This window comes from Monodelphis domestica, chromosome 6, assembly GCF_027887165.1.
Source record: "Monodelphis domestica isolate mMonDom1 chromosome 6, mMonDom1.pri, whole genome shotgun sequence".
Taxonomy (NCBI): domain Eukaryota; kingdom Metazoa; phylum Chordata; class Mammalia; order Didelphimorphia; family Didelphidae; genus Monodelphis; species Monodelphis domestica.
Window position 1 is genome coordinate 73,668,407 of NC_077232.1, and position 20,404 is coordinate 73,688,810.

The 20,404-nt window shown below is 44.4% G+C and overlaps 2 protein-coding genes across 3 annotated transcripts; both read left to right on the forward strand.

The window, feature by feature from the left end:
• The first annotated feature begins 1,666 nt into the window (after positions 1 to 1,666).
• On the forward strand, positions 1,667 to 6,462 carry LOC100026693 (vasopressin-neurophysin 2-like). The gene is made up of 3 exons (XM_001377180.4): positions 1,667 to 1,965; positions 3,788 to 3,989; positions 6,170 to 6,462. The coding sequence occupies exons 1-3, from the start codon at positions 1,846 to 1,848 to the stop codon at positions 6,352 to 6,354; spliced, it is 507 nt and encodes a 168-aa protein (XP_001377217.2). The 5' UTR covers positions 1,667 to 1,845; the 3' UTR covers positions 6,355 to 6,462.
• Positions 6,463 to 10,649: 4,187 nt separating this feature from the next.
• Positions 10,650 to 12,100, forward strand: OXT (oxytocin/neurophysin I prepropeptide). Of its 2 annotated transcripts, XM_001377150.5 has the most exons (3): positions 10,688 to 10,989; positions 11,418 to 11,619; positions 11,865 to 12,100. In XM_001377150.5, exons 1-3 carry the CDS (start codon positions 10,831 to 10,833, stop codon positions 11,912 to 11,914), a joined length of 411 nt encoding a protein of 136 aa, XP_001377187.3. In that variant the 5' UTR covers positions 10,688 to 10,830; the 3' UTR covers positions 11,915 to 12,100. The 2 variants fall into 2 exon arrangements, with proteins under 2 accessions (XP_056658246.1, XP_001377187.3); XM_056802268.1 differs by having other exon boundaries at positions 10,650 to 10,989; positions 11,418 to 12,100.
• The last annotated feature ends 8,304 nt before the right edge of the window (positions 12,101 to 20,404 follow it).

Consider the following 20,404-nt stretch of genomic DNA (forward strand, 5'->3'; position numbering starts at 1 on the left):
TCTAATGTTCCTTCCCTAATGATCAAATTACTCTTTGTACCTCACTACAGCTCTTTTTCCTTGCAGCAGAAACAGATCTTAGGTTAGGTTAGGTCTTGGGTTTTGTTTTTTCCCTGGACAAAAAGAACGTGCAAATTTTGATAAAATGCAAGTCCTGTTTCTTTCCAGGTAAAAACTGGGATGTCTCCTCCTTCTGTTGTCCAATAGCTTTTTCAGAAAAAGGAGTAGGAGGCATTAGATTAAGTGATTGACAGCTTAAGAAGCCAAGGCATCCTTGTACCAGCTAATTCTCTTTATAATTCTCTCATCTTGCCAGGAGTGAAAGTAGCAAAAATGAATCCTGATTCCTGGAATTTGTGACTGATCAATAACTTTGTTATTCACAACCATCTGATTGTTTCCAATCTGGCTTCTATTATTTCTGATACTCCAACTGAAAAATGCTTTTTGTGCCTGGACCTTACCAATGCTTTCCCCTTTACCACGCTCCTCCTTATTCCTATTTCCCCTGATCATCAATATCTGTTTGTTTCCCAGTTGGATTCTGCTCAGTTGACCCAGAGCAGGTTTCCTCCAGGTTCTGTGGGGGCCTTTTTCTATACAGCCACACACCAAGAAGGCTTCCCAGGTCCTGATGAGTCTATTGTGATGTAATACACAGATATCCTCATTGCTAACTTCCACCACAAGTCAGCTGTGCTGGTATCGGTGTTTCTCTAATCATAATGACTGCTTGAGCCATAAAGCTTCTAAATCCAGCCTCCAGCTCTGCCAATCTGGTCAGCTGTATGGGTCATGTTATTTCTGGGAGCAAAAAAGACTCTGACTTTGAAAAAATGAGACCATTGTTCATCCTCCCAGTTCCCAATCAGAAAATAACTATGATAGTCCTACGCCTTGGTAATTAGTGACCCAGTCTTTGGGTAAATCCCCTCCAGTGACTATGTTATTGCCTCCTTGAATCTTGTTGCTATGGCATTTTCTCTTGTCTCAGGATAACTAGTTTCATGGGCACTCTCAGTTCATAAGGAAGCTGTTCTAGTCATCTCTTATATGAGAAAATACCTCTATCTTTCCGTTAACGTTCCCTTTCTTGTCCTATGTGTCCCTTTCTGCTCCAAGATGCAACAAAGAAAATGGAGAGGAAAAAACCCATGATCCAGGATTCGAGGGACCTGCAGTCTGCTTCCCTTTGGAAATCCCCTCTCCTCTCTCATCCTCTGTAACTCTCATGGATAGAGGCTACACATTCTTAAGCACCGTCAAAGGGGGGTGCTTAGTGCTACTGGTTTTCTAAACAGTTCTTATCAATAAAAGAAGTCCTCTCTATAGCAACTTGTAGGCTTGAGGTAGCTAGGTGGAAAAGTAAATCTGGTACTGAGCCTCAAGTCAGGAAGATCTGAGTTCACACCCAGCCTTAAGCACTGATCAGCTGTGTGATCCTGGACATGCCACTTGACCAGTTTCCTCAACTGAAAAATGAGCTTATAATAACTCCAGGGTTGTGAGAATCAAATGAGATAATATTTTTAAGCATTTAACCCAGACATACATGTACGGGGGCACACGTGCCCATAGGTCATCATCAGACAAGCAGGCTCTGAGTCCGAGTTGAATCACTAGGATGGAATTCTCTTCCTGCTTAGGGTTCATAGAAAGACACTTGGGAAATGCAGGAGGGAGGACAGGGAGGGAGAGGAAAGAGGTTGCTTCATTGTGGTAGTCTCAAAGGGGATATTGTGGGGGTATAAATAAGCAGCTGATATCCCTGAAGCCAAGAGTCAGAGATAGCTCCATTCAACAGCCACCACAGCCAGAGCTCCAGCCTCCTGACGTGCTGCCAAGATGCCAGATGCCAGGCTGCTGGCCTGCTTCCTCTGCCTTCTCACTTTCACCTCTGCCTGCTACTTCCAGAACTGTCCAAAGGGAGGCAAGCGTTCCCTGTCTGACACAGAGATGAGACAGGTATGACTGGCTAGGTCAGGGTTTCTCCCGTGAATGGCAGGGAACCAGCAGTTCTTTGTGAGAAGAGAGAGACTCTGGGCCTGACTGACCCACCCAGCTGTCCTAGGGCAGTATATCTGCGTTGGGATGGTCCCCATGAAAACATGGGTGTATAATGAGGCTAGGATTGAGGGGTAAGGGAAGTCAGAGGGAGGGACTTGAGAAGAGACACTGAAGAGACAATATAGGAAAGAAGAGAGAAAAGAAAATATGGAGAAGGAGGCAAAGTAAGATAAGTAGAAAAAGCAGAAAGAAGCAATAGAGGCATCGAAAAAAGGCAGAGAGAGGAAGGGGGAGAGAAAATAATGTGAGATAGGCAGAAAGAGGCTATGGGGCAAAGAAAGGGAGAGAGGGGGGTGGGAAGGCAGAGAGAGGGTCTTAGGGTGAGGGTTACCATATGTTAGAGGGAAGCAGGCAAAGAAAAGAGATGGGCAAAAGGAGGTAAACAGAATTAAGATGAATCAGGATACATTGAATTAATGGAAGGGGGAAAGGAGGAGCCAAAGGAACAAGGGAGAGCCTCTACATTCTTATGTAGAGGCTGCCTGTGGGAGCTCCACTGCTATACTAGAAGAGTAGAACAGACTTCCTGGAGCCTTACAAGAGCTATCTCTGCAGAATCCATCCTTAACGGGAGAAGGAGGCAGCTGACTCTTCAGACACCTTCTTTTCCCAATGATTAGGCCTTTAAGCTCACCAAAGATAGGATTTTCAGCTTCCATTTTAAACTCAGAAGTCACCTCCTGAGTCATGTTAAAGGTAGAGGAGTGGAGTGAGGTCTTAGAGCTTTGGGGGGATGGAGGGTGGGGGGGAAGCACTGCCAACTCTCAGGGTAACTTTGCTCCCATCCAGGAAGTTCTGTTGGACTTCCGTCACAGGATCTCCACTGGGAGGACCCCTGATGAAAGATATAGTCCTCCCAAATCCCTGCCCCAGCACCTGGTACTTCTGGCCTTTCCTAGCCATCTCTCAGGACTATTGCAGGGAGGGACCAATTCCTCTGCTCTATGCTCCTCTAAACCTTAACTATTGATCGCTTCAATACCCTGGCCAGCGACCAGGCAGAGGAAACGAAGCAGTTTATCTTCCTTTCTCAGCCTCTCTCCCTTTCTCCTTCACTTCCTCTGTCCATCTTTCAATATTTCAACAAGATAGGAAAGCCCAAAGCCAGTTTCCAGAGAACTGAGAAAGTTATAGTGGCAGAAAAGAGGTGAGTGAACAATTCCATCATCACTCCAAAAGGAAAGCCAGAAAAACAGTCTTTCCTGAGCAGAATACAGGTAGGTGGGTGAGTAGGCTGGGAGAAGGAAACACAGATCCCCAAACTTGAATTCCTGTAGGCAGCTCTTAGGGAAGGAGCAGGTACCACAGGGGTGAGGCAGGGTTGCTAGGAGACAACTGAAGAGGACAGGAAGAATGGAAGAGGGGAGAGCAGGATTAGGACAATAGAAAAGCAAAAAGACTAGAGAGGCAGGGAGAGGAGAAGAGTATTAAAGAGAAAAGAGAATGGGAGAGAGAAGAAAGGAGAATATATAAGGGGATGAGAGGGGAAGGAGAAGATAGTAGAAAGAGAGAAGACAGGATTAAGGGAAGCTAAAGAGAAGACAAAGGAAATTTGAAGACGGTAGGGCACTAAAAGTCTAAGAAGGGACTAGAGGAGGGGGTGGGAAGAATTGGGATACAGGGAAGACAACAAGTGTGAAAGATGGGGGGAAATGGATTCATTCTTACAGTGGATAGAGACTGTGTATATGCTAACCCTAACCCTGGCTCCTCCCTCTAGTGTCTCTCTTGTGGTCCTGGGAGCAAAGGACGATGCTTTGGGCCCAGCATCTGCTGTGGGGAAGAGCTAGGTTGCTACATGGGCACTGCTGAGAGCCGGAGGTGCCAGGAAGAGAGCTACCTGCCCTCCCCGTGCCAGTCTGGCCAGAAACCCTGTGGGAGTGGAGGGCGCTGTGCTGCTGCTGGGATCTGCTGTAATGATGGTAATGAGAGCCCCGGTCCTTGCTCATCCTGAGAATGTTTTCGAAGTTTCTTAGTTTTTTGAGATGAAAATTATTTGCCTTTTAGTTTGATTTTATCTTTGGAAGGGGACTCCTTTAAGAAAAAGTATTTCCAGTCAATTAAAAAAACACTCTTACTTTCTCTGCTAGTAACAACTCTAAGACATAAGGACAAGGGTTAGACAAACATGGTTGAGTGACTTGCCCAGGGTCACCCAGGTAGAAAATGTCTGAGGTCAAATTTGAACCCAGGTCCTCCCAACTTCAGACCTTTTACTTTATCCATTGAGCCACCTACCTGCCCCACTGTTGCTGCTTATTTGAAAACTGATAATATTTCTGCTTACTTGGATGATTTTGTCCTTTTCATTGGCTAGTTGTTAGTCAAAGTGCTATAGTGAATAGAAAAACTTTGTGTTCAGAAAGACTTGGGTCCAAGTTCTCCTTCTGACACATAGCAGCTGTGTGACCCTGGATAAGTTATTTACCTTCTAAATGGCCCAGGCGATATTCTAATACTGTAAGTTACACTGTAGGTATCAATTTGCATTGGCCTTATGACAATGAAATGAAAAGTTTAGTGAAAAATTGTTGGTGTAGACAGTTTAGCTGTAATTTTCTGTATTTGGGTAGCTGTTTAATTGTTCCCTGGTCCTGCATGCTTGCTTGCTTCCTCTTGAGTTATTGATTTGCCAAATACAATTTTAACTGCAAATTGATCCAAACAGAGGCTAGATTTTTAGAATGATGGCACGAAGCAAGACATATTGAACCACACTGAGATCTTTCATTCCTCGGGGGTGTCAGCATGATCTATTCAAAGATTTGGGGAGATGTTCGGTGCTCTCTAACAAATTCCAAGAGGGTTTTCCTATCTGGGGTGTGGCTTATTTGTGTGTGTGTGTGTGTGTGTGTGTGTGTGTGTGTTAGCATATCTTTAAAATTTTCTGATGTAGAGACAGAAGAAATTAGGGATCATTATATCTCCCTCCTTCTGGAAGAGTAGAATCTGAATTTCTTTGAATCAGAAAACTGAGGGGAAGGGGGGGGGGGAGAAAAAGCTTGAGGATGAACAAGCTGAACAGTTGCTTCAATTGGAAAAAAAATGCTTTCTCTCCAGAGACTGGTGGGCTTTAGAGCTCCCACTCCATAGGAAAGCCACAGACCCAGTTTAGGGTCCTCAGAAAAGGATCCCTCTCCTTATAATCATTTCAGCCCAAGTCCTCTATCTTTATAAACCCTTACCTTCTGCCTTAGAACCAATATGTTCTAAGGCAGAAGAGTGGTAAGGGCTAGGCAATGGGGGTTAAGTGACTTGCCCAGGGTAACACATCTAGGAAGTATCTGAGGTCATATTTGAACCTAGGACCTCCTGTCTGAACTCTCCAGCTGCCTCCATAAATCCTTTATTTATTTTATTGGAGAAAACTTCAGACAAGGAAAGAGGTTAGTGCCTTTCCCCAGATCTTATCTGACCCCCAAATCACAACTCTTTCTATTATATCCATTTGAATCTCAAAGAACAACTTAACAGACTGGAGGAGGAAAGGTGTGCTCAGATGCAAGCTGGGATATCTGGGTTAACCTCCTGCTTCTTCTCAGGGCTCCTAAGTTATAAACCGAGGGCAGGGATCTTGTGTTCTCTAAATGCTGTATACTAGCCCCTCAGTGGCTAGTATAGGGCTCTGAACACTTGGAGGCATTTCATTGGTTTGTGGAAGATCCAATGTTAAACTGAAAGCGATGAAAGATATTTGAAACAAATGTTTTGAGCCCTGAACACATGTAGATAAATCAATCCACCTTTAAGTGTGGCTAATGAGGATGCTAGGGACTCACCCACCTTGAGGGTGGTCACTGGAAATTGGGATTACGTTCCTGAGACCTGGAAAAAGGCCAGATGGGCCATGTAGGGCTCACCTCTGGGCCAGCTGGTGCTAAGAATGCCTCCTGCTCAAAGAGACTCTTCCTCAGGTAAGGGGAGTGTCCTCCCGCCCCCTGGCTTCTTGATCCTGGGCACTGTCCCACCTCAAATGTCCAGACTAATTCAGGAAAACATCACAGCCTCCCAGACCTACTTTATTTGCCATTTTTAACAGAAATGATTCTTTCTGTGACCCAACTTTATATAATCCTTATTTTTTCCTTTGCTGTTCCCACAGAGAGCTGTATGGTGGAGCCAGCCTGCTGGGAGGACACTGGCAGCCAGAGGAGGGCAAAGGCCAGTGAGAAGAGCAGTTGGACCCAGCTGGATGGGCCAGCCAGTGCCTTCCTGCTACACCGAGGGCAGATGGCAGCCCAGCACAGGGGAGACGTACAGCTTCCTAAAGAAGAAGCTCTCTATTGAGGATTCCTCTGGTGAGGAGCCACTCCTCTCTCCAGCGTGTCACCTCTGACCCTCCCCAGTCCCACCCTTCAGTATTTCTAGAAAATAAAGGTCCTTAGTTGTTCTGGACTTCCGGGCTCTGTCTTTTAATGTGTGGGTGGGATTGGGTAGCTGGAAATCTCTTTGGAAATTGAGGCTTTTCCTTCATTGAAAGTCTTTGAGCAGAGTTTCTGCTGATCAACAAAGTATTTGGGTTTTTTAAACCCTTACCTTCCATATTAGGATCAATAGCATGTGTTGGTTCCAAAGCAGAAGAGTGATAAGGGTTAGGCAATGGAGGTTAAGTGACTTTTCCAGGGTCACTCAGCTGGGAAGTGTCTGAGGCTAGGTTTGAAGTTAGGACCTTCTGTCTTCAGATCTGGCTATCAATCCATGGAGCCACTTAGCTGTCCCTACAAGTATTTGTTAAACACCTAAAAGTCCCCTAATGCTCTGGAGCCTCATTTTCCTCATCTGTAAAATGGAAAGGTTGGACTAGGTGGCCTCTGAGGTCCCTTTCTGCTGTAGGTCCTGCTGTATACCAGGTACAGGAAATAGGAAGATAAAAGTACAACAATCTCTGCCCTCAGCAACTGTTCCTGGAGTCAGGGAGACCTGAGTTCAAATAAAGCTTCAGAGGTAGCTAGGTGGCTAAGTGGATTGAGAACCAGGGCCAAAGACAGGAGGTCCTGGGTTCAAATGTGACCTCAGACACTTCCTAGCTGTGTGCCCTGGGCAAATAACTTAACCCCAATTGCCTAGCCCTAATTGTTCTACTGCCTTAGAACTGATACTTAGTATTGATTCTAAGATGGAAGGCAAGGGTTAAAAGAAGAATAAAGTTTATAGTGGCAGCTAGGTGGCTCAATGGATAGAGAGCCAGACCTAGGTCCTGGGTTCAAATCTGACCTCAGACACTTCCTAGCTGGGTGACCCTGAGCAAGTCCCTTAGCTTCCATTGTCTAGTCCCTATTGCTCTTCTTCCTTAGAAGCAATACTCAGTATTGATTCTAAGACAAAAGATAAGGATTTTTTTTAAAAAATCCAGCATCAGGGATTTATTTGCTGTGTGACCCTGGGAGAGTCACTTAACCCCCATTGCCTAGTCCTTGCCATCTTCTGCCTCAGAACCAAGACATAGTATTGATTCTAAGACAGAAGATAAGGGTTTGGAAAAAAGAGTTAGAAAAGTTAGGAAGGGGCTTGTGCAGATGGGGGAGATGAATTCTGTTTGAAGAATGTCTGTAGAATTCTCAGGTCAAAATTTCCAATAGTTTGTGATACAAGACGGTGCCTACATTTTAACACATACATATATCATGCATATGTATACATGCACATATCTATGTGTGTGTGTATCCGTAAGGTGTATCCCTCAATTATGTACATATATAAACACATGTATATACACATAGGTGTAAAGGCAGGCATCCTGACTCCCACCTGAACACATCTTCTCTCCTCCATTGTGATAACTAAGCTAATCTAGTGTAGAAATGATCTGCATAGGAATGCTAATTGAATCCAAAAGGAAGAAAGAGAAAGAAGAAAATCGGTCCAGGATAAAGCCTGGCTAGAGTACTGACAAAGATCCAATAAAGGAGCAACCAGATAAGACCAGAAGCAAGAGGGGAGAGAATCCAGGGGGAGAGGGTGGTGGATGGCAGCAAATGCTGCAGAGAGGAAGAGCTGGATGAAGACAAGAAAGGGCTGTTTGGTTTGGCAGTTAAAAGATCTTTAGAAATTTGGGAAACAAATTTCAGTTGAATGAGAAGCTAGAAAATAAGATGTTAAGAAAAAACTAAGATGAAAGGAAAATGAGTCAAGAAGTATAGACAGGATTTTTTAAAATGGCAATTGGCAGGGGCAACTGAGTGACTCAGTAGATTGAGAGCCAGGCCTAGAGACGGGAGGTCCTGGGTTCATATCTGGCCTCAGACACTTCCTAGCTGTGACCCTGGGCAAGTCACTTGATCCCCATTGCCTAGCCCTTCCCACTCTTCTGCCTTGGAACCAACACATAGTATTGATTCTAAGATGGAAGGTAAGGTTTAAAAAAATAAATAATAAAATAAAATAAAATGCAATTGGCTGTGAAAGAATTGAGTTGGACTAGATTGCATGGAGATCTCTCCTATCTCTGAGATTCTGTGATTGTTTGAATGTGCCCTCAATTTCTCCCCTCTTTTTAAAATTTCTACTCCATTTCTTAGCATCATCATTCATTCAATTCTCCTCTCTACTGGTCACAAATGTTCTTCACCAAGAATGGACTTTCCATTTATTTCTTCCCACCTCCTCTGTCAGGATCTTGATCCCAAAGTCATTCTATCCCTCATTCCTTTCACTCCTTCTAAACATCCTATATAAACATCCTCAATAACTCCATCCCTTGAACCTTCCAGCCTCCTACCCCAACTCCCTTTCACTATTCTCTGGAGGCAGAGGGAAGGGGCACAGAGAATCCCATTCTGGATCCTGGAGGGGAGATGGCAGAGGTTGGTGGATTAGGGGATGGGTTTGGGGACTTTCTTTTAACCAAGCCTAGAAGCATCAAGAGGAACTGGGAAGTGGAGCTCAGAACAGCTGAGAGGAAAATGTGATGGATGGAGGTGGGGAGGTGTCTCAGGGAATAGGAAAAGGTCCTTAAAAGCATCTGCTGGCCTTTAAAAGTATCATCTCACTTGCATCTTTAAAAAATCTACCTGAAATCTTAGAATGGATACTAAGTATTGACTTTAAGACTAAAGAGGGACAAGGGTTGGGCAATAGGGGTTATGTAACTTGCCCAGGGTGACACAACTAGGAAGTGTCTTGAGACCAGATTCCATTCCAGGCCCCATTCCAGGCCTGGCTCTCTTTCCTCTGAGTGTCCTAGCTGCCCTTCATGTACATCTTCTTATGAATTTTTTGTCCTTTGCCTCTCTAGTTGTTTCTCAATTTTTGTCATCCCTCAGTCCTCCTGTCCTCTATCCCTTTTTGGTCTTCTCTCCTCTCTTTCTCTGTCCCTTGTCTATTTTGTACAATTCCCTATCTTCTATTCCCATTTACTTCTCTGTCTTCTTTGGTTTTTGGTTTTGCACTCCTCTTCCCATTCCATTCCTTTCATATCTCTGCCTCTGGACTACCCCTAACCCTTTGGTCCTCTGAGACTTCATCCTCTCTGTCACTTGCTCTTCTGTTTTCTCCTCCATCCTATGTCTTCTCTGTCCCTCTCCCGGTCATCCCCCTGCTCTTCTGTTTCCCTGGTTTCTCTTTTGTCTTTGTCTCCTTCTGCCTCTTCCCTCAGGCTATCTCCTCTATTTTGGCCTTTTCCATCTCTTTCCCCTTTCTCTTCTCCAGTTCCTTCATGGATTCTTGTTTGGCATGATCTCCAGTTCTCTCATTATCCTGGTTCTTTCATTCATTTATTCAACCACAATAGACACCAAGGAAGACCCAAAGTTTCTCTTCTTCATTAACCTTCATTCTTCCCTCTGGGCTCAGAGTTGAGTTTTACCTCCTAGGAGTGACTTAGGTCCAGGAGCATCCAGGTTTCTAGTAAACCCTTCCTTGAGGGGTTAGCTACTTTTTTGACTTGAGTTCAGCTCTCTCAGTCAACTCTTAGTCTCTGCTTCTCTTCTTGTAGGACCTATGAACTAACCCAAGCCTACAGTTTCCTTGCACCCTGGCTTCCCATTCCCTGGGCACTCTCTCTCCCTCTGTCTCTCTCTGTCTCTGTCTCTATTTCTGTCTCTGTCTCTGTCTGTCTGTCTGTCTCTCTCTCTCTCTCTCTCTCTCACACACACACACCTGCTAGAAAATGGAGAAGAGCTGTAGGTTCTTCCCCATAAACGCTCATGCCCATCTCCTGGGGAAGGCAGCCTTTCATAAGGGGGAGGGAGCTAAGGAATGGAACTCTGGAGTGGCTGTCTGGAGCCCCTTCTCTGTCTGGACCTTGGCTTCTGCCTAGCTGGAGGGGACAGATGGAGCAGGCTCTGAGAAGGAGAGGCAGACCTTTCCTCCAGGAAGGGCCCTGGGACTAGCTCTTCTCTGCAGAAACAGAAGCCAAGAGAAGAGGAGTGACTCTTGCAGGGAGGGAGGGCGGCAGAGCTCAGAGGCAAGGGGTAACTGGAAGTTCATCGGGGGCAACGTTCCGGGAGGGTGAGGCCGTTGTCTGGCACTAAATAGAGCCCCAGCCTAATGAGGGCACTGCCCCAGTTCTGGCCCCAAGCTCGGCCCTGACCAGACAAGCTGACCCCATGCTCCGGCCTGACCCAGCTAAGTGAGGAGGAGGTGGCGTTCATGGCCCCGCTGACCGGGCGTGAGCTTCCAAGAGGCTGCCACTTTAGACCTCTAGCTCCGGGGCATAAATAGGCCCAGCTCTGGCCAGCGAGCTCAGAGCCTCAGGAAGGAAGATCAGCCGCCAGCACCAGCCCTCAACCTGCCCAGTCCAGCCTCTGAGGCCAACCGTTCGCCATGGGTAACCCCGGCTCCCGCCCTGGCCTTGCTCCCCGCACCCGTCCCGGTTTCGCTTGCTGCTATCTCCTGGCTCTCTTGGCTCTGGCCTCTGCCTGCTACATCCAGAACTGCCCCATCGGCGGGAAGCGCTCTGCGCTGGACATGGACGTGCGTAAGGTGAGGCTCAGCCCGACTGGGACCCGGACAAGGCGGCCCCTCTCCTCGGGCACTTGGGCCAGACCTGGGGCGCAGGGCACCAGATGGCCAAAGGCCACCTCGAACCAAACCTTCAGGGCTCGCAGGTGCCAGAGCGGCTCGGGTGCCCGGACGAGTGGGTCCTTGTGGTGCTGTACCCGGGACTGCTCGGATCCTGAGTCCTTTCTAGTCCCGCTTCCGGCGCAGGCTTGTCCCTCTCCAAACTCTACTCCTGAAAGTATGGCAGGGAGGACCGGGGAAGAGCTGGGGCTTGGCCTTGGCCCTAGCCTCTCCTGTTCTGCCTGTGGGCGCGGGTTCCCCTCACCCCCTTCCACCTCTTGGCTCTGCTCGGGGATGCTGTCCAGAGTCCTGACCCTTGGCTCTCATCCTCATTGTCTCCTCCCCTGCAGTGCCTCCCCTGTGGTCCTGGGAGCAAAGGGCGCTGCTTCGGACCCAGCATCTGCTGTGGCGAAGAGCTAGGCTGTTATGTGGGCACTGCCGAGACCCTGAGGTGCCAGGAAGAGAGCTACCTGCCGTCCCCGTGCCAGTCTGGCCAGAAACCCTGCGGAAGCGGAGGGCGCTGTGCCGCCAGCGGGATCTGCTGCAGCAGCGGTGAGAGGCTGGGCACTCCTGGGTCCCTGATCACCCCTGTGAGAGGGCGAGGGGCTCAGCCTCGTGGCCTAGGAATCGTGATAAACGGCCTTCCTCCCCTGAAGGCCCTTTTCCTTTCCTGACTCATCCACCCTCTGCTCTGCCCTTTGGAGTCTTCCTCTTTATCCTTTTCTTGGGCTCCTGGGGAATGTAGAGTCCATGGCTGCTCCCCTCTGAGTGAAATACCTGCCCTCTTTCTTTTGCAGATGGTTGTGGATTGGACCCTGCTTGTGATCAAGAACCCATATTTTCCTAGGCCTGGACAGATCCAGACAGCTGGAGCAGCTCATTTTCTCTCCCTCTTCTGGCTAAGTGAGAGGAAAGAGTGTGCCTTAGCCCTTGGAGCTCTGTTTTGTTTGGGAAATTGTTCTGTTTCACTTGCCAAATCACTGTTTCTTCAGTGAAATGGATATAAAAGATATTTGCCAACTACTCCTAAAAATGTATTGGTATCTTTTGTTTTTACAACACCTTCATTTCCACCCCGCCTCAGAAATCAAGGTTTGAGTCCTGCCTTTGGTACATGCTGTGTGATCCTAGGCAAGTCAAGATCCCTGTCCCCTGGGCAGCTTGCTAACTATACATTACAGGAGAAGACCTACATTGGAAGAGGGAGTCTCCTCATTCTAGTTCTTTCTATACTAAAGAAATCACAGACCCAGTCCCTTTTCTGTCTCTTATCATTTCCAAATATGTTTTTCCTCTTTCCCCCATCTAGAGAGCCATTCCCAGTTACAAAGAGCAAGAAAATGAGAGAAAAATTAATGTAGGGTAGCAAAGCTAACCAATACATCTGTCTGACAGTATATTAGAAAACTCCTACTCATAGTCATTCTCCCCCACCTCTAAAAACCAGAAGGAAATGGTTAATTTTGTTGTTTCTTCATCAGTTGCCATACACTTTTTGGGGTCAGTCAATAAGCACTTATTATAAGAACTGAGTTAACACTCTACAGTAGGACCCAGTGTTCCAACCACATGGCCTCCTCCTCCAAGAGAGGAAAGTCTCTCTGGAGCTAATCTCTCTCCAGAAGCCAGGAAAGGAAAGCCAGCTACTCATTCACCCAAGAAAAGTCCCAAGTAGATGCTGAGGTGCAAGTCCCAAATCACATCCTGAAGACGACCTCTGAAGATGACCCTCAGCCAAGGAAATTCAGGACTTTTTATAGTTACTTTTTGTCCCTTCCCCTCTTCACGAAGGGCCAATCACAGCTTCCAAATTGCCCACAGGGTTTGTGGAATCCACTTCTCATCCTCTGAAGGTGTCAACTCTTATCATAGACCTCTGAAGGTGTCAACTTTTATCAATCTTTCAGGATTGTCTTGAGTCTTATTCATCAGAATAGCTACATCATACACAGATTTTGATTATAGTACAATATTACTATTACCATATAGAGTGTTCTTCTGATCTGATCATTTCACTTTAAATAAATTCATATAGTCTTCCTAGGCTTTTTCTGAAACCATCCTACTCATCATTTCTTATAGCACAAGAGCATTCCATCACAATCATATGCCACAACTTGTTCAGTCATTTCCCATTTGATGAGTGTCCCTTTAATTTCCAATTCTTGACTATTGCAAAAATAGCTACTTATAAACAATTTTTGTACATACAAATCCTTTTCCTTTTTCTTTGATCTCTTTGGGATTCATATCTAATAGTAGTATTGCTGACTCAAAGGGGACACAGTTTTATAACTCTTTGAGCATAATTCTAAATTGCTCTCCAGAATGGCTGGATCAGTTCATAACTCCACCCACAATGTATTAGTATCCCAGTTTTGCCACATTTCCTCCAACATCTGTCATTTTCCCTTTTGTCATTTTAGCTAATCTAATATGAATGAGGTGGTATCTCAGAGTTGTTTTAATTTGCATTTCTCTAATAAATAATTGCTGGGAGCCATCAGGCCACGATGCCTTGACAGAGTCATGTGTGGTAGCTAAGGAGGCTACAGAGTGGCCCTTGGCAAGATGTGATTGCTCACTCTGTCCCCTTTGCATAACCTCTCTCATCAATATCCCTTACCTATGGAATTGACATGATTATTATTCCCCCTAGTCTCAGAAGGAATAATGCAAAAGCAAAATACCTGTACCCTAATTCTCTAAAACATCACCAAAAGATCAGGTCCTCAAACCTAATCCCAAAAGACTATCATGGGTTAACGTCTACTTAGGTACATAATTCTCAGTAAAACCGCAGCTACAAGCCAAGCCCAGAACTTTCCCACTTACAGAAACTTATTCTCATGAAACCAGCACACAAATCAGTCATAAAGGCCCATAGAAAACTTACAGGTACACTACAAGTACACTAAACTTCAACATGCCTCAGTGACTTGATTTCACAAACCAGTAACTCAGAAACTCCCTACTAAGCCATGAAAAATGATCAGTCTAATATTAAATCTGAATTGTGTTCCCAGTACCCCTCAACCTCAATGATATGATTGTTGAATTGTCTAAGAACTTTTTGATTGATTATTTCCTTTTATTAAAAGCAATAAGTAATGTTCCTTGATTGTAAGCTCAAAACTTCTCACAGGGTAATGAGAAAATTAAGCTACCTGTGACAAAATCATTTATCTTGTGTTAAACCTTTATGCTGTCAAGAATCTGTAATCACAATACAAGAATATAGAATGTTAATCAAGTGATTTGTTAAAAGTTAATGTATCACTTTTCCAATTATTTCCATTTGGACATATGTGTTAGGTAATGTATCTGTGTGCCAAGAAAATGGGTATAAAAATAAACACCAAGCCTGGGGATGGCGGAGCAGCTATCAGGTACAAAGCATGCCCATGGCCATAAATATACAGCTGTCTTCCATTTGCTATTTTCTTGACTGATCATTCGCCGCCACCTGTAGGGAACCCCTGGAGTCGTGAGTGAAGTTGGACCTTGCTGGTGGCAAAGAATGCCTTAGGAGATTTTTATATGACTATAGATAACCTTGATTTCTTCTGAAAACTGTCTTTTCGTATCCTTTGACCATTTACCAGTTGGGGAATGATTTATACTCATATACATTTGACTCAGTTCTCTATATATTTGAGAAATTAGACCTTTATCAGAGAAACTTGATGTAAACGTCCCCCCCACACTACTTTCCTTCTAATCTTGACTCTTTTTAATTTAATATAATAAAATTATTCATTTTATATCCCATGACCCTCATGTTTCCCTAAATCATCTTTACCTCCTCCATTTTCCTCCAAGGTGTGGAGAAAATACTGAAACTCTAGCCAGTTCCACACCTACACTTCCCACATTGGCACCCCTAGGACAACAGGGGCAATAATAGCACCTGCCCCCCACCGCCAAGATGGTTGTACGGATTAAATAAGATAACATACTTAGAACAATATGCAAAAATTAAAGTGCTTTTAAAAATTGTTTTATTGTCATGCCAAATACACTTCCATGTTGCTGTAAAGAGCACACTCAAACAGAACCAAAACCCAAAATAAAACTGATCACATCAGTGTAGCACTGATGTGAAAGTTGACTCAACAGTTCTTTCTCTGAAGATGGAGAGCATTCCCCGGCACAAGTATTAAAATACTTTTAAAGCAAATTTCAGCAAGTATCATCACCACATGAGGAATATTTTACTAATCTAGCTGCTGACTGATGATGTATTCTTTTTTCCTCTTTCTGTCCTATAAAGAAACCTAACGCTGCCCTATGTAGATGACATTCTTTCTCCAAAGAACGTTGCTAAGTCAAGTTTAATACCATTGAAGCAAGAGGCAGCTAGAAACAGATAGGCAAGAAGAAAGGGAGAAAAAGTCCTGGAGACCTAGAACTAGGGACTTGCAGTTCCTTGGACATTCCTTGTGTTCTGTCCAGCAGGGCTGGAAGTGGGAACAGAAACTTTCCTCCAAGATATGGTGCTTCAGAGTAGCTTATCTTAGGGATGAATTCCTATATTTGGGAAGTAGATACTCTTGATGTCTGGATGTTTCTCTTTTAACCAAAAAGATAAATAACAAACCTTCACTTCCCACAATTCAGAACAAGAATTCACTACAAAAACATTGTTAAAATGTGAAATGGGGGGGGGGGTGGGCATTCTGAGTGGCTCAGTGGATTGAGAGTCAGGCCTAGAGGTGAGAGGTCCTGGCTTCAAATCTGACCTCAGACTCTTCTTAGCTGGGTGGCCCTGGGCAAGTCACTTAATCCCCATTGCCTAGCCCTTAACCATTCTTCTGCCTTGGAACCAATATACAGTATTGATTCGAAGATGGAAGGTAAGGGTTTAAAAAAATGTGAAATGTTCTTTCCTAACCTGTGCACAGCATGTGAGCTGATCCACTTATTGAAGGGTAGAACTGCAGAGATGTTGATGACATACATCCCCCAAATATGAATAAAGATGGACCTTCATGAGATGAGGCATTTAATCGCAACATTAAGAGTAGATAGAAGACAATGACACGTGTAAAACCCAGTGGAATTGCACTATGGGGGAGGGAGGAAGGGAGGGAAAGAACATGAATCATGTAACCATGGAAAATTTTTCTAAATTAATTGATTAAATAAAAATTTCCAGTTTAAAAAAAAGAGTAGATAGAGAAAACATACAATTCAGTTCCATTGTTTTGAGTGAGATTCCTTTTTTTAAAAATTATTTTATTTCCCCCAATTCCATGTAAAAATAAATTTTAACATTTGTTTTTAATTTTTAAAATTTTGAATTCAAAATTCTCTCCCTCCCTACCTGAGTGAGCACATAATTTGATATAGGCTATATGTATGCAATCACGCAAAACATATTTCCATATTAGTCATGTTGTGAAAGAAAACATGACAAAACTAAATTTAAAAATAGAACTTTCATCTTCATTCAGACTGAGTAAGATTCCTAATTGATAATTCCTAATTGTCCTTATTGCCCTGCCCTTAGCCTCCAGGCTCCTTCAGGGTCTTAAAATGTGAAAGACTTGTTTGTTTATAACGTTTCATTAATGGATCACAAATTTCCCTTGTACCTTGCTCCACTCCCTCAGTCTATTCAAACCTGAAGAAAGCTCTTACTAATAGCTGGGGTCTCATTTCCTTATTAAGATTCTTATCTGCATCCTTGCTTTGGGTGACTCAAGGTACATTTATTGCAACAAATCTAAAAATAAAAAAAAAGAACATAGTGTTGACTCCCAAAAGTTGTCTGCTGTTAGAGTAGAGACGACAACAATAACGCTCAGCCTTAGCAAGCCACCATGTTCATTGGTTCAGTTTATGTATGCCTCTTCCCAAGGGAACTAGCACTCCCAGAAGCAAAACAAAAGAGGAATATTGTTTATTCCTCCCTTTCCCATAAAAACTCCCAAGACACCAGTAGGAGAAAAGTTTTACTTCATGGCTCAAGTGGCAACCCCACCCTAACCCTCGTGGATGTTGTTGATGGTCCTTGACCAATTGGCAGACAACTCTGGAGTCCTCCCGGATCTGACAAACTCCCATCATAAGCACACTTGGATTGTTTCTCTGTGTCTGATTAGACATGTCCCACTTATCTCACCAGCATTTCAGGCAGTCATTGCTCTGACCCTCCAGATGTCCAAGAGAGGGATGAAAAGGCTTCTATAACTGAAGACAACTCTCACTCATGGCAGTCAGATCTGACTTTCCTTTAGTGGTATCTCATGGCATTCTCTGTTTCCCTACTTCTGTCTGCCAATGGTTCTGGGCACTTGGTCAAGTCTTTCTTTTAAATAAATATGTTTAGCTCAATTTCCTTTACTGTTTTCATGGGCTCCATCATGGGAATAGGTGAGCTGGAGAGAAAAAAGAAATACCAAAGAATATTGTACTCTGATATCAAGGTATTCCTTAGATCTGTGAATGATTTTGTAGCCCCTGAAAAATGACATGGAAATTTGCAGATATACCTCATATATGTGATGAATAGCATCAAAATTCAGTTGATCTCATGTAATTATCCCCAAAGCTTTGCCTATCATCCAGTAGTACCATTTCTTTCTTACACTGACTAGCGTTGTATGCAAGGTGGAATTGGACTTTGAACCCAGTCTTCTCTCTCCAAGGGCTTTGCTCCAACTGAGGATAACATTGGTCCATCCCTCTGCACCCCACCTGAAGTAGTAATAGGATAGCCAAGCCATATGTTTCCAGGGCAGGAGTTTGTGAACTGCTGGGGCCACCCTCCCACCCCACCCCCACCCATCACTCCCCAGGCCAGGCACCCTGTGAGTCAAACCTTTATCAGCTGGGGTCATGCCTGGGCCTTCCAGACTCCCCCTCTGCCACAGGTATCTGTTCTGGGCAAGTCTTCCTTTGTGTTGACTGAGAAGCCAAGAGCAGGCTGACTCCTCTGTCAGGCCCTTCCTCCAAAGGGACAAAAGCTGGGGTTCCCCGTGGCCTAGTTTGGCAGAAGTAAGTGAGCATGTGGCCTCTGGATGGTGGAGGAACCATCTCTCCCAGGGAACAAAGTGGCATTAAATCAGGGGGAGGGTGGGCTGGGTTGGGAGGGGAGCTGGGAATTCTTTGGTGAGAACAAACAGGTTCTTGTCTGTCTGTCTGTCTGTCTGAAACTTCAAGCCTTAATAAAGGGATGGTTTGGGCTGCCTGCGGCTGCACTGTCTTATTTTGCTTCTGCCCTCACCTGTTCTACAGCTACAGCTTCCCCTGGGAACATGGAGGACACATCCACCCTGAGTAGTGGGGCCTCCTGCCTCACAGTGGTCACTGCAACCTAGAGTCTATTTGATAATGTGTAGAAATGGTCCAGGAGGGAAGTGAGGGCGGCAATTTCTGAGTCATTTTACTTATACTGAGAAACCGTTGACAGCAAGAAAAATTGGAGTGGATTCAGGGTTGGGACCAGCTTTTCTATTTTCTTTGCAAGCAAAGGGCACTCCAGACTGATCATTTCTCCAGGATACATCAATAAATATAGGAGGGGATTTCTCCAGATGCCCCCCTTCCAGAGGAACAAGGTGTGAATCAGAGTATACCTTATTTATTCAGTTTTATCAGAAGAGAAGATGGCACCAAAGAAATTAGAATGGAAAGATAGGACGGGGCTATATCATGAAGGGCTTTTAACGTGCAGCATCCCCCTCTGGTACATTCTCTTAGAGGGCTGTTACTATCTAGCATTTGGGAGGATACCCCCATCAATGTACTTCCAATGAATAATAGTAACAGTTACTAAAATAGCTTAATAGAAGAGTAGCTACAAATATCTCCATCCTTCACAAACCTAGTTAGCACTCTCCTATTAATACACACATTGGTGGAAAGAAAAGACATAATATGATCCAGTTGGAAGAGGGGAGGGAGACAACATGAATTGTGTGACTTTGGAAAACTTGTGCAGAAATTTGTTATTGGAATAAAATAAAAATAAAAAAGAAGAGAAGACATAAACAGAAATTGGAGTAGTAAGGCATAAATGTACTAAATATTTGTGTTATGGCAATTCCCAGCTTTGGTACTGCAAGGTCCTTATGCCCTTTTTTTTCTCCACAGAGTCCCTACTGGACAGGTTGTTCAGCTGGGTCCCAGGGCTTGTTCCTCTTTATAGCATGACTTTCAAAGGCCAGGGTAGCTTCCACTTGAATCTATAGCCATCTTCCTTCTCTGGTGCCAGATGGCTGTCCCTCTCTTCTCCCTCCCCCCTTATTCCTTCCTAGAGCCTCTCTCTGTATTCATGTCTCTGACCTCTGGTGGCTTTGATGTCTCCCATTGGTCAAGTAGTACTGACTCAAAGTGACATGACTAATGGGGTGGGGGAGAGATTCTCTTCTACCCTTTCCCCCACACATCCAAGAAGGACTTTTTCTCAGGGGCCAGATTCTTCCTCTACTTCGGACTAGAACTGACACACTATCTGCTGGTTGATTGATTTTTTTTTTACCTAGATTCAAGGGATGTAGATATCAGTCCAATCATTTCCTGTGCAGAGTTGGTTATCTTCATCCAATGACTGTTCAGTCATTTTGGTCATGTCCAATTCTTTGGGACTCCATTTGGGGGTTTTATTAGCAAAGATATTGGAGTGACTTGCCATTTACCTCTTTCACTCATTTAATAGATGAGGAACTGAGGCAAACAGGGTTAAAATTAGATTATTTACCCAAGGTCACACCATTAGTAAGTGTCTGAGACAGAGCTGTCTAAGTCTGGATTTAAACTCATGAAGACAAGTCTTCCTGATTCCAAGCCCGGTGCTCTATCCACTGTGTCAGTTAGCTGCCCTCTCTCTATAACCCTCTCAAGCTAATTAAAGAACTACTTCACACCTAATTGTAGGATTGTGGGAAAACTCCTCAAGACTTCCTTTAAAAGCAAATGCTTAACACAAAAACTTGTGTTTTATCCTCAAGGCACAGAGTGACGTAGTCAGATCTGTGACTCATTGTGACAGTTTGGTAGCTCTGTAGAAAATGAATTGGAGAGGGGAGAGGCTGGATTCAGAAAGAGTAATTGAGAGGATCCTAGAAAAGTCCAAGTGAGAAAAGGTGGGGGTCTGGACTAGACTGGTCTAAATGGAGGAAAATAGAAAGATATGAGAGAATTTGTGAAGGCAGAATTCACAATCAAGTCTAAAACTTGATATATTCAATCAGCAAGATTGGATGTGTGTGTGGAGTAGGTGAGAATGAAGAGTGAGAAAGTCTCCTACAATGTAAACCTGAATGACTAGAAGAAACAGAAATAGAGGTGTTAGAAGATATGGTAAGACTCCTAGGTTGTGAACCTGAGT

Coding starts and splice junctions, on each gene's coding strand:
- LOC100026693 (XM_001377180.4), top strand. CDS start 1,846: ATGCCAGATGCCAGGCTGCTGGCCTGCTTCCTCTGCCTTCTCACTTTC. Junction 1,966..3,787: donor CTGACACAGAGATGAGACAG/GTATGACTGGCT, acceptor TCCTCCCTCTAG/TGTCTCTCTTGTGGTCCTGG. Junction 3,990..6,169: donor TGGGATCTGCTGTAATGATG/GTAATGAGAGCC, acceptor CTGTTCCCACAG/AGAGCTGTATGGTGGAGCCA.
- OXT (XM_056802268.1), top strand. CDS start 10,831: ATGGGTAACCCCGGCTCCCGCCCTGGCCTTGCTCCCCGCACCCGTCCC. Junction 10,990..11,417: donor TGGACATGGACGTGCGTAAG/GTGAGGCTCAGC, acceptor CCTCCCCTGCAG/TGCCTCCCCTGTGGTCCTGG.